The following is a 12459-nucleotide window of genomic DNA, read 5'->3' as shown; positions in this document are numbered from 1 at the left end:
AATTGAGAAAATTCCAGCAATGCATTTATTATTTGCCTACAAATTGGGAAGCCACCCCTGTTTTTTGGCACCGAGCTCCCTGGGCCATGGGGCCTGGACACGTTTATGGTTGGAATGGGCCAGGTCTTTCAGCCAAGTAGAGTGGGACCGGGGCAGCAGGGAGGCTGGGCTGGACCTTCGAGCTCTGCGGGGGCCTTCCCAGCATGCCCTGGGGCCCCCACCCCTTGCAGCTCCTGGGGACCCTGCAGCCAGGCCCTCACTGGGCAGGACACTCGGAGTGGGGAACGCTGAGGGGGAGCTCCATGAGGGCAGGGCGAGGCAGCTCCTCGGGGCCACAGGGGTGCTGTGGTCGCTGGCGCGTGCAGAGCCCCTGCAGGGAAAAGGGAGCTCGCCGGCCCTCGCCGGCCCTGGGCAGGGGGCATGGCCCACGGGGATCCCCAAGGCCCACCTTACTCATCTCCTTGTGGAAGTTTTCCTCCAGGCCTGCGATGCTCTGAAACGTGTTGACATAGAAACCTACACGGCTGGGGGGGTGGGGCGGAGACAAAAGACGCACGCAGGTCAGGGGGGGCACCCAGGAGACTCACACACATGCTGACACACCTCCACCCTCCTCGGAGACGCAGCCCTGAGGGGCACGGGCACCCGGCAGACGGCCCGGCTCCCCGCCCCACCTGTTCCACAGGGACGGCAGCTCCTCCTGCAGGTCCACGTTCATCTCCTCAAACACCTTCTGGGCCTTGACGAGCTCCTCCTCGGCCTGGGGGCAGGACAGTCACTCGTCCTGCTGGGCCTCTGCCCCACCAGCCCAGGCCAGGCCCTCGAGACCTGCTACCAACCTCCCACCCAGCGCTCAGACCACCCTGGCAGCCTCTTGGACCCTGCAGCCAGGCCCTCGGGGGTTTGCTCCAGGGAAGGGAGGGGGAAGCAGCCAGAGGGAACCCTGCTCTCCTGCCCCGGCGAGCCAAGAGGAAGACAGGGACGAGGAGGGGACAACACGAGGGTGCACCCATGGGCCCCGGGGTTCTGGGACACAGGAAGAGTGAAGGGGCAGACCCAGACCCACCCATGTGGGGACCCTGCCTCCTGGAGCCCTCTGAGACTAGGTGCCAGCCTGCTGCCAGCCCTCTGGGCATTGCCGTCCCCTCCAGTTCTCTGTGCCCCCTTTCCCAAGGCCACGTCCTGCTCCGTCCCAGCCACCAGCCTGCACTCCTCTTCCCCACCTTCCTCTGACCCACCCTCCTCTCCTGTCCCTGCCCACCTCAGATGGGGGCGGGGCCGGGGACTATGGAGTTGGGCAGCTGGGCAGGGTGCCCGAGACCCATCCTCAGGCCTTCCCCTTCCCGGGGCAGGCCCAGTGCCCAGCTGCCCCTCCACCAGGCAGAGGGCTGGGGCCCCCTGGCAGAGCCAGGGGTGCAGGCAGGGCCTCTGAAGGTAGAGGGCTGGCAAGGGCGGGGGAGTCCGAAGACCCCACCCCAGAGGGCTCTGCTGGCTCCCCCTGGAGGGCACTGCTGGGAACAGTGACTCAGGGTGACTTGCACTGGGTCTGAGTCACAGCCCAGGATCGTGGCAGCCCCACCAGGAGGAAACCTCCCGCCAGCTGCCTGACCCTCGGGCCTCTGCAAAGGCAGCCACCCCCCCAGTCGCAGCAGCACGGGAACCCCGCCCCCAGGCTGGCCGCCAGCGCCAGCACCAGGAGCAGCCCGGCTCGGCCCTCTCCTCTGTGCACCGTGGGCGAAGCTGGCGGAGGGGCTGCCACCTCTCCTGACCACAGCTACCTCCAGGTTCTTGGAACTTGCTAGAGGGGCCTGAGTTCTTTGCCTACATTATAAAAACTTACTTTAACAGTTAAAGGCAGAATGGGGGGAAAGGAAATGACTCTGGACAGAGCAGGTCTGGCCTGGGCACCTGGTGCCCATCAGGTGCCTGGGACCCCCATGAGTGCCTCCCCCCGAAAACCAGGGGTCTGGCTGCAGCCCCAGGTTCCCCAGGAGCCCACCCTGACCATCCTAACACCTGCACCTTGAGACTTCCTCTGGCTAAGGATGGGCCCCCATCCCACAGCACAGGCCCCAACCCCCAGCAAACGGCCGTGACCGTGAGGAGGACAATGGCAGCCACGCTGCTGTGCCCCGGGCACGGGCCCATGTCCCAGCAGCACTGCAGAGATCAGGGAGCCTCCATTTTCGAGTCCCTGACGGTCAGGGCCTCAGTCTTTCATTCCCTGTGAGTCACATTCTCACACCCTGGGTCTCTGAGGAGTGCTGGGCCACAGGGGGTCAGGGAGAGCTGTCCTTGGGGAGGGGGCTGGGGGGCTGGTATCCTGGTGGCCCTGCCACAGACCAAATCTCGGCCTGCCCCCTGCCGCCGGGCACCAGGTCCTGCGGTGGCTGTGGAGGGACTCTGGCCCAGGGCACACTTGGGCTGGTCGGCCTAAGACAGCACAGTCCCACAAGGTCCTCTGTTTCCCCAAAGTCGAGTCAGCCATCTGGGCAGCCCCAGACCCCAAGTACCCTGCTCACAGCCAGCCAGCTACCCAGGGGAACCCCGAAGCCTCCCCAACTCCCGCCAGGCCCTGAGGCAGGGTGGGAGCTGAAGGAGGATTTGCTCAAACAAAAACCCACTCCAAGTGGGAGCGCCCACTGGCTGGAAGGTGAGATACTTGCAGTCCAACATCCAAAGTTGAAGCCCGGCTTCAGATCCCCCTGCTGCTACCCAGGAGCTGGAGTGAGGGGCCCTCCCAGCAGGGTCCCAGCCACACCCGTCCCGGGAGGCCAAAGGCCTCACCGAAGGCCCCACCGTATCTCAGGGGCCACTTCTGCCCAACCTGGTTCAGGAAAACTACACAGAAACCCTGTCTCTGGGTCGCGGGCCCAGCCCCCCTCAGCCAGGGTCCTGAGCTCCGCACAGGCCCACTCCTGTGGCAGAAGAGACAGAGGCCCATCAAAGACCCCCTGGGTCACCTCCCTCAGACTGTGCAGATCCTGGGCATCTTACCCTCCAAAACAGCGGTTCTCAACCTGTGGGTCGCAACCCCTTTGGGGGTCGAATGACCCTTTCACAGGGGTCACCGAAGACCATCAGAAAACACATATTTCCAATGGCAATTCATAACAGTAGCAAAATGACAGTTATGAAGCAGCAACAAAAATAATTCTATGGTTGGGGGTCACCACAACACGAGGAACTGTATTAAAGGGTCGCGGCGTTCAGAAGGTTGAGAACCACTGCTCCAAAACCAGCCCATCGCTTTGGCCTGCGAGAAGTTAGGCAGCAGGTCCAGGAAGGCAGTGGGCACAAGCCCAGGCTGACCCTCAGCTCTCGGCCAGGCATTCAGGACACGTGGGCTCAGGATGATGAAAGCAGCTGGCCCAGAAAAAACAGAGCCACTGCCCAGAGAGAAACCCGACCTTCTGGGCTGGGCCTGTTGCCTGCCCCCACCCCAGACCATGAGGGGTCCCAGGTCATGTCAGTCTCACTGAGAGAAAACCTCAAGGCCACCTCGAGGGCAGAGCGGCCCCTGGCACACGGAGCCCCTCCCAGAGCAGGGATTGAGAAGAGGGGAGCACGGCCAGGTGGGAGCATCATTTTGGAGTTCTGTATCAAGACCTACTGCAGGAAGCCTCGTGCCCACGTGGCACAGACTGTCCTCCGTGAAAATCCCAGAGGGCCAGCCCCAGGTCTCAGCGTGTCAGCCAGACTGACCAGTGTCCCCTCCAGGGGCGCCATGGGGGCCCACAGGTCCCAAAGGCCCCCATGAGTCTGGCCACCTGCGGCAGGACCACCCACATGGAGCCCCGGGCCAGGGAACTCGGAAAAGGGCCCAGGCCTTGAATCCTGTGAGCCCCAACTCAGCCACTGGGACCCCGGGACCCTGGGCAGGGGCGTTTGCCTCTGCAGGTCTGTCCCCTCAGAAAATTCAGAGTCACCCCATGGTTCTCATGAGGCTTGAAGACCACCGGTCAGGACGGCAGCCCTAGTGACATCATGTCCCTCCCTGCAGGAGTCCTCACAGAGGACAAAGGGCCCCAAGCTGTCCTGACCTTCTGGATGCTAGGATTGCAGAGTCTCAGGACGACCAGAGACCCGGACGCTCAGCACCGCCCGAGCCCACCAGGCCAACCGGAGCCCAGCCTCTCTGTCCATGCCCAAGCTCAGGCTGCACCTTGGGCAGGAGCTCCGGCACAGGCATTTGGAAAGGCCCGCCCCAGCCCACAGAGCCGCAAGGACAGGGCCACAGACCCGAAGGCGCCAGCCAGCACGTGCAAGGTTAGAAGCCAGGGTCACCTGATTTCGGAGCAGGTTAGTCTGAGCTACGAGATGAGCCTGCAGTTTGCCTTGGCACCACTGGGGGGCGGCTTTCTCAAGCAGCGAGACAGGCTGGGGACAGGGAGGTCAAGGTGAAGGAGAGAGGAGAGACGGGACGGAGATGGGGAGAGAAACAGAGACACAGATATTAAACACCAGGTCCACACGTCTGGAAGGCGCTAAGAGACAAGCTGGTTGCCCCTCCAGGGATCCAGCCCCTCAGCAGGCTGAGAGAATTAAGGGGAGCCCCCAGCAGGGCGCAGAAGGGGGTGAATTCCAACTGCAAAGCAAAATGTGAGAATTGTTAGCAGGGGTGGAGGGGCTGAGCAAGCAGAACCCTGCCCTGGAGTGGGGTACACCCTCAGAGCTCGGTGGAGGCTGTGGCAGCCCGAGTCCCGGGCTTCCCCGCCCACTCACACCTCCCCCTAAACTCACCCCCCACCCACCCCACCCCTTGCTTGTTGCTGCGGAGGCGGGGTCCCGTCGGATCTGCGATGGGCTCCACTCAGACACCCAGGCAGGGCGAGGCCTGTCCTCCGGAAAGTGGCCTCAGAGTAAGAGGAGGGGCCAGGGGCCAGGACGGGCACCACGGAATGAGCCCGAGGGGCCCTCACCACCCCAGCTCTGGGACCCGGTTCTAGTCACACGTGCAAACTCCTCCACAGGGGTTGGAGGGTGCTTAGCCCCAGGAGCCTCCAGCCGGGTGCCAGGGGCAGGCGAGAGCAGCCCAAGAGGGAGGCTCCTTGGGCCTGCCCACCCGTGCCCTCCCCCGCTGTGCCCCCTGCACTGCCCAACCCTCCCCCGCTGTGCCCCTGCCCACCTGTGCCCTCCCCCGCTGTGCCCCCTGCACTGCCCAACCCTCCCCCGCTGTGCCGCTGCCCACCCGTGCCCTCCCCCGCTGTGCCCCCTGCACTGCCCAGCCCTCCCCCGCTGTGCCCCCTGCCCACACGTGCCCTCCCCCGCTGTGCCCCCTGCACTGCCCAGCCCTCCCCCGCTGTGCCCCCTGCCCACACCTGCCCTCCCCCGCTGTGCCCCCTGCACTGCCCAGCCCTCCCCCGCTGTGCCCCCTGCCCACACCTGCCCTCCCCCGCTGTGCCCCTGCCCACACGTGCCCTCCCCCGCTGTGCCCCTGCCCACCCGTGCCCTCCCCCGCTGTGCCCCTGCCCACACGTACCCTCCCCCGCTGTGCCCCTGCACTGCCCAGCCCTCCCCCGCTGTGCCCCTGCCCACCCGTGCCCTCCCCCGCTGTGCCCCTGCCCACCCGTACCCTCCCCCGCTGTGCCCCTGCCCACCCGTGCCCTCCCCCGCTGTGCCCCTGCCCACCTGTGCCCTCCCCCGCTGTGCCCCCTGCACTGCCCAGCCCTCCCCCGCTGTGCCCCCTGCCCACACGTGCCCTCCCCCGCTGTGCCCCCTGCCCACCCGTGCCCTCCCCCGCTGTGCCCCTGCCCACACGTGCCCTCCCCCGATGTGCCCCCTGCACTGCCCAGCCCTCCCCCGCTGTGCCCCCTGCACTGCCCAGCCCTCCCCCGCTGTGCCCCCTGCCCTGCCCTGCCCTCCCCCGCTGTGCCCCCTGCCCTGCCCAGCCCTCCCCCGCTGTGCCCCCTGCCCTGCCCAGCCCTCCCCCGCTGTGCCCCCTGCCCTGCCCAGCCCTCCCCCGCTGTGCCCCCTGCCCTGCCCAGCCCTCCCCCGCTGTGCCCCCTGCCCTGTCCAGCCCTCCCCCGCTGTGCCCCCTGCCCTGTCCAGCCCTCCCCCGCTGTGCCCCCTGCACTGCCTAGCCCTCACCTTGGCGATCTTGGTGTCGTCCTTCTTCTTGGCGGTCTGCAGGGACGCATAATGGTGCCTGGCGCTGTCATAGTCCACCAGCTTCCGGCCCCGCTTGGCGATGCGCGACTGCGGACAGAGGGGGAGAGCTGGACAGAGCCTGGCAAACAGCCTGCCTGACGCTGGCCCCTGGGCCCCGAAGGACGGGGACCGGATGAAACCACAGAGCCCATGCCACAGACCCCGGGCTCAGCAAGTGTTTAAGGCCTGCCTGAGGCACCGTTGCTCAAACATTTCCGGTGACGAAGATCTCGCTTCTTCAAAGCATTCTGTGCCCTGGGGTCCTTTCTCACACAGAGGTCAAACCAGTGCCTTGCAGATATTGACCAATTTGTCGGTGTCCACCAGCCAGTGCTGTTTCAGAGGGGCCTCTCGCCCCGCCTGGCCCTCCGATCCTTGCTGTGCCTTCTGGACCAAAGGCTTTCTTGTCCACCACCATCAGCCCTCCCGCACACCCAAGACGCCTTTGGGAACCAGAGGCATCTGCAGGGGTGGCGAGGGGGCCAGCGTGGATCATGACCCGGGGACCAGGTCCAGCATGATGGCCACCACCGGGCTGCAGACGCCTCTGGCCGTGCTGGAGAGCTGCAGGCCCAGCACAGGCAGCTGGCCTTTCGAACATACAGCCACACAAACACACCCCGGTGAGGGGTGATGCACGCACATGTATCCACGCAGCCTAGCACAAGGCACCTGGAGACACAAAGCCCAGGCCAGACACCCCCTTGATACATCTACAATCCTACAGAGTCCACAGTGACAGGGCCACACACACGGACACACCGTGGGTCACCTCCCCTAGCTGAGACCCAGAGCTACAGAGCCCCATACTTCCTGCTCAGAAAGGCCCAAGCCTGGGGGCTGGCAGGCTGGCCTCGCAGGAGCACCCTGGAGGGAGGAAGTGCTCAGTGAAGGATGTGCCCGCCTTCGGGACAGTGTCCGCCGTGCCGGAGCCAGCCCTGGACTGCCCCCACCCAGGCCCTCTCCTGGCTCCCGGCACCAGCTGCCAGAGCGACGCAGCCGCTCACCTTGATATCGGGGAACTGGCCCAGGTACGTGTCCATGGTCAGCAGCGCCTGGTCCACCAGTTTCTGGTGGTAATCCATCCAGAGCAGGTCATTGTTCTGAAGGAGAAAACAGCCGTGAGCACAGGACCGCCAGCCACCCCGCCTGCCGCTCTCGCCCCATCACTTCAAAGCTCGGTGGCTTCTCGAAACCTCAGTTTCTTCATCTGTAAAATGGGCCAGCAGCTGAGTCCAGCAGCACCCTGTGGGAGGGCTGAGCCCCTGCCACTCACCTCCGCGATCTTACTCGCTTCGTCCCTGCCGGGCCAGTCCGGTTCGTACACCTCCTGCAGACACTCGTTCAGCTTCTTGGAGGCCTCGTGCATGGCTGTGAGGCAGAGGGACCATGCTGCAGCAGGGCCGCGGGGCCCGAGATGGGGCCCAGAGGCCTGCCCCGCCCCCGCAGACCCCGCGCCCTCCCCGGCTCTGTGCACCCTCCACACGAGAAGGCCCCTCTCTGCACCGTGAGGTCCGGCATGCCCGGCCAGGTCTGCCCCTCACCTTTGACAGAGGCCAGGTATGTGCGGAGATCCTTCTGCAACCGGGTGCCCTCATTCTGCAAAGAGAACGATGAGCAAGGTGAGGACGGGGCACACCCTGAACCCCACTCTCTCCTCCTTGCACTCTCACAGAGACATGAAGGCCGTCCTCGTTAGCACACCAGGACAGGAGAAGAGGGACGTGTCAACACCCCCAGTCCGGGACCTGGCACCCGACTCAACTCTGAGCACAGTAGCTGCTGCCTCTCTGGCCACAGACACCTACTGACCCCTGTGCTCTCGGCACCACCCCTGCTGTGGGAGCCCCGTGCCCAAAGGGACATTCACCCTGTCTCTCATCACTATGCCCAGCCCTGAAGGATCAGGAGGACAGGGCATGGGCGCGGCTGAGCGGTGCGCACAGTACACGCGTGTGGTGCAGCCAGCAGGTGGCCGGCCCACCCTCAGACAGCCAGGGGCCCTGGACCCATGAGCCCAGAAACATGGGCGGCAGGCAGGGGCCCCTTATTCCAAGAGCAGGCGGTGCCCCAGCCCGGCGGGCTCCCACTGCACTGTGCCCGGGAGGGAGGACGGCCCTCGGGCAGTGTGTCCTCACGCCCAGGACTCTCAGGACAGGCCAGAGGGTGTGGGCCGTAAGAGAAAACGGCCGACGAGAGCACTGGGCCAGAAGTGCAGCTACCACCATGCCGGACCGGCTCCACCAGGGTGCCGCGCCTCCATCCGCTCCCTCCCCACCAGCCCCCTGGGCCTGAGTGTGTTGTGTCCAGAGGAAGAGGCTGCTGGGTGAGGCTGCGCTTGCCTGGGCCCACGCTGGACCAGGGCTCCTGGTGCTTCCCCAACAAGCCCACAGCGAGCGGGCACAGGGGCAGACGCGCCGAGGCTGCCGCCCACATGCAGACGCTGGCCCTGAAGCAGCCTCGAAGTCAGCATCCAAGGGCAGACACAGCCCTTCCCTGCGGGGCGGCCCCCCGCGCAGAGCCCAGGCCGGCTAGCACAGAACCTGTGCCCTTCCAGACCGCCTCCTCCACCCCCAGGCGGCTGTCTGCGTAACAAGTCTCAGAGCAGCCTGGAGCCGACTACACTCCTGCAGAGCAGCAGGGAGAGGGTGACCTTCTGGACCCACTGCCCCCTGGACCTGCTGTCTGGGCTCGAGTCGGAAGGGCACCCCAGCCTGGGACAGATCTGTGGTGCCAGCTCAGCCAGCACCCAGGTCTCTGCGGTACTTCCCCCCAAGGGTGCTCCCACCACCCCTGAAGATTGAGCTCATCCTCCCAGTGGGGGTAGGGGGCAAGGGCACCCCTCCTGCCTGGACCCCTCAGGCTCCAGCGGTCTCTTGTTGCTTCACCCCAACGCCGGAGGACCTTGGCTCACCGCCAGGGGCCTACTTGGAGCAGAGCCTGGGTGGGCCCTGGGGACAAGAAGGATAAACAAACAGCAACGATGTGTCCTGGGGTTCCGCCCACAGGTGCCCCTGGGGTTCCCTGAGCTGGGGAGAGGGAACACAGGAGGCCCCGGGACTGCGGCGAGGGGACAGAGGACCCTGCACTGTGCCTGTGCTGAGTGGCCCAGCCGGGGATGTGAGAAAAGTGTCATCAAGGTGACTGCACCCTCCTGGGACCCCCTCCACAGGAAGGGCTAAGAACTGGCTTCCTTGGAGACGCATTCCCTGCTCTCCCCGCCCCGGGTCAGCGCTAGGCCCCTGGGCTTGGTGTCCGCAGACACAGCACAGGACACTCAGCCTCCAGGCTCCTCGAGCTCCACCACGCCTTGCCCTTCGGAGGGCCCTCCGACCTCCACCCCGCCTTTCCGGGGCCCTCCCTGACCTCCACCCCGCCTTTCCGGGGGCCTCCCTGACCTCCACCCCGCCTTTCCAGGGCCCTCCTTGACCTCCACCCCGCCTTTCCGGGGCCCTCCCTGACCTCCACCCCGCCTTTCCGGGGCCCTCCCTGACCTCCACCCCGCCTTTCCGGGGCCTCCCTGACCTCCACCCCGCCTTTCCAGGGCCCTCCCTGACCTCCACCCCGCCTTTCCGGGGGCCCTCCCTGACCTCCACCCCGCCTTTCCGGGGGCCCTCCCTGACCTCCACCCCGCCTTTCCAGGGCCCTCCCTGACCTCCACCCCGCCTTTCCAGGGCCCTCCCTGACCTCCACCCCGCCTTTCCAGGGCCCTCCCTGACCTCCACCCCGCCTTTCCAGGGCCCTCCCTGACCTCCACCCCGCCTTTCCGGGGCCCTCCCTGACCTCCACCCCGCCTTTCCGGGGCCCTCCCTGACCTCCACCCCGCCTTTCCGGGGCCCTCCCTGACCTCCACCCCGCCTTTCCAGGCCAGGGCCCTCCCTGACCTCCACCCCGCCTTTCCAGGGCCCTCCCTGACCTCCACCCCGCCTTTCCAGGGCCCTCCCTGACCTCCACCCCGCCTTTCCAGGCCCTCCCTGACCTCCACCCCGCCTTTCAGGGCCCTCCCTGACCTCACCCCGCCTTTCCGGGGCCCTCCCTGACCTCCACCCTCCTTTCCGGGGCCCTCCCTGACCTCCACCCCTCCTTTCCGGGGCCCTCCCTGACCTCCACCCCGCCTTTCCGGGGGCCTCCCTGACCTCCACCCCGCCTTTCCGGGGCCTCCCTGACCTCCACCCCGCCTTTCCGGGGCCTCCCTGACCTCCACCCGCCTTTCCGGGGCCTCCCTGACCTCCACCCCGCCTTTTCCGGGGCCTCCCATGACCTCCACCCCTCCCTTTCCGGGGCCTCCCTGACCTCCACCCCGCCTTTCCGGGGGCCTCCCTGACCTCCACCCCTCCTTTCCGGGGCCCTCCCTGACCTCCACCCCGCCTTTCCGGGGCCCTCCCTGACCTCCACCCCTCCTTTCCGGGGCCCTCCCTGACCTCCACCCCTCCTTTCCGGGGCCCTCCCTGACCTCCACCCCGCCTTTCCGGGGCCCTCCCTGACCTCCACCCCTCCTTTCCGGGGCCCTCCCTGACCTCCACCCCTCCTTTCCGGGGCCCTCCCTGACCTCCACCCCTCCTTTCCGGGGCCCTCCCTGACCTCCACCCCGCCTTTCCGGGGGCCTCCCTGACCTCCACCCCGCCTTTCCGGGGGCCTCCCTGACCTCCACCCCGCCTTTCCGGGGCCTCCCTGACCTCCACCCCGCCTTTCCGGGGCCTCCCTGACCTCCACCCCGCCTTTCCGGGGGCCTCCCTGACCTCCACCCCGCCTTTCCGGGGGCCTCCCTGACCTCCACCCCGCCTTTCCGGGGGCCCTCCCTGACCTCCACCCCACCTTTCCGGGGGCCTCCCTGACCTCCACCCCGCCTTTCCAGGACCCTCCCTGACCTCCACCCCGCCTTTCCGGGGGCCTCCCTGACCTCCACCCCGCCTTTCCGGGGGCCCTCCCTGACCTCCACCCCACCTTTCCGGGGGCCCTCCCTGACCTCCACCCCGCCTTTCCAGGGCCCTCCCTGACCTCCACCCCGCCTTTCCGGGGGCCCTCCCTGACCTCCACCCCGCCTTTCTGGGGGCCCTCCCTGACCTCCACCCCGCCTTTCCGAGGGCCCTCCTCGCCCCGCCGCAGATCGGCAAGGCCAAGTCCCCTTCAGCTGGCTGCATTCACTGCCTCCAGAAGGGTGACTGTCACGTCTTTCTAGTCCTGACGCCCGTCCCCGGGCCCAGTCACTCCCACACATCAATCAAATCCAGAGTGCCCGGCCGCCTAAATGCCCAGGGAGGTCACCCCTAGTCTTGAATAAGAACTCAAGTTTGCCCCTTCCTGTACCACCTTTGGCCCCTGCAAAGCCAGCACCCACCCATGCTGAGACGGGAAGGGCCCAGCTCAAGGGGCCACTCTATGTCCACAGCCGGGGAGCCCCAGACCTGGCTCCCTCAGCCCTGGCTCCCTGCCCGGCCTTCTGCCCAGACACCAGGGAGCAAGCCGTGCCCAGCGCCAGGCCCAGGATGACTGGGCCACAACCCGCTGTCACAGCTGCGGGGCCACAGGGAACCTCAGCTCCCAGAGGGCCGTTTCCTCCCCTTCCGCCAAACAGCCCGGCCAGCTTCGGGCAGCCCCAGCACCCCCAGCACCCCCAACCCAGGCTGCCGCTCAGCAGCTTCCTAACATTTCTCTCCGGGCCAGCCAGTGGCCCTCAGAACTGTGCTCGGCTCCACTGTGGGACCTGAGCGGACAGAGCTGCATGGAAGTTCTCGCCCCCACACCAGCCGTGTGGCCTCAGAAGGACCTGCCAGCCTCTGAGCCTCAAGAGCCTCCTCCGTGCAATGAGGAGAATGTCAGCACCCTCTCAATAGGCGAGGCTGGGGCCCCGAAGCGCATCGCAGGACGGGGCCACGGCAGGCACTCGGGTGCACAAGGCCTGAAACACCTCCCGGGAAGCGCCCACCACGGAGGTCAGCCCAGTGAGGACTGACCCCATGGGCTCATGGGAGACAGAACTGGACACTGAAACTTCGATTTCTTGTTCAACCATCTATCAATGATGGTAAACTGAGGCCCAAAGACCAGGGGCGCACCCAGGGCCACAGACGCAACTCTGCCACAGTGCCGATCAGGGCCCTGGAACAGCTCCTGTCTGTGGTCTGGGGACAAGTGCCATGGGGGCGTCTGTCCCTGCCCCGGGGGTGTCTCAGCTGAGCTCCTGAAGAGGACCTTGGGCCCTCACCCAGCAGGCTCCCCGCAGGCTCCCTGGACCCCGCCCCGCAGGCTCCCTGGACCCCTCCCTGCTCCCTGGACCCCTCCCCGCAGGCTCCCTGGACCCCTCCCTGC

At 66.7% G+C, this 12459-nt stretch overlaps 1 protein-coding gene across 24 annotated transcripts in view; it reads right to left on the bottom strand.

The window, feature by feature from the left end:
- The window catches only part of BIN1 (bridging integrator 1), a 53551-nt gene that overhangs the window by 13995 nt on the left and 27097 nt on the right, over positions 1–12459 (bottom strand). For 13 of the 24 annotated variants that reach the window (XM_036253931.1, XM_036253936.1, XM_036253939.1 and 10 more), the window contains exons 3-9: positions 7695–7749; positions 7427–7521; positions 7158–7253; positions 6091–6198; positions 4288–4380; positions 675–760; positions 449–524 (exon numbers count right to left, since the gene is read on the bottom strand). In XM_036253931.1, coding sequence (XP_036109824.1) covers positions 449–524; positions 675–760; positions 4288–4380; positions 6091–6198; positions 7158–7253; positions 7427–7521; positions 7695–7749 — 609 coding nt within the window. The remainder of the gene's footprint in view (positions 1–448; positions 525–674; positions 761–4287; positions 4381–6090; positions 6199–7157; positions 7254–7426; positions 7522–7694; positions 7750–12459) is intronic. The other 11 variants (XM_036253934.1, XM_036253945.1, XM_036253952.1 and 8 more) reach the window with 1 other exon arrangement.

This window comes from Molossus molossus, unplaced genomic scaffold, assembly GCF_014108415.1.
Source record: "Molossus molossus isolate mMolMol1 unplaced genomic scaffold, mMolMol1.p scaffold_m16_p_11, whole genome shotgun sequence".
Classification (NCBI taxonomy): domain Eukaryota; kingdom Metazoa; phylum Chordata; class Mammalia; order Chiroptera; family Molossidae; genus Molossus; species Molossus molossus.
This window is presented reverse-complemented; position numbering and strand designations above follow the sequence as displayed.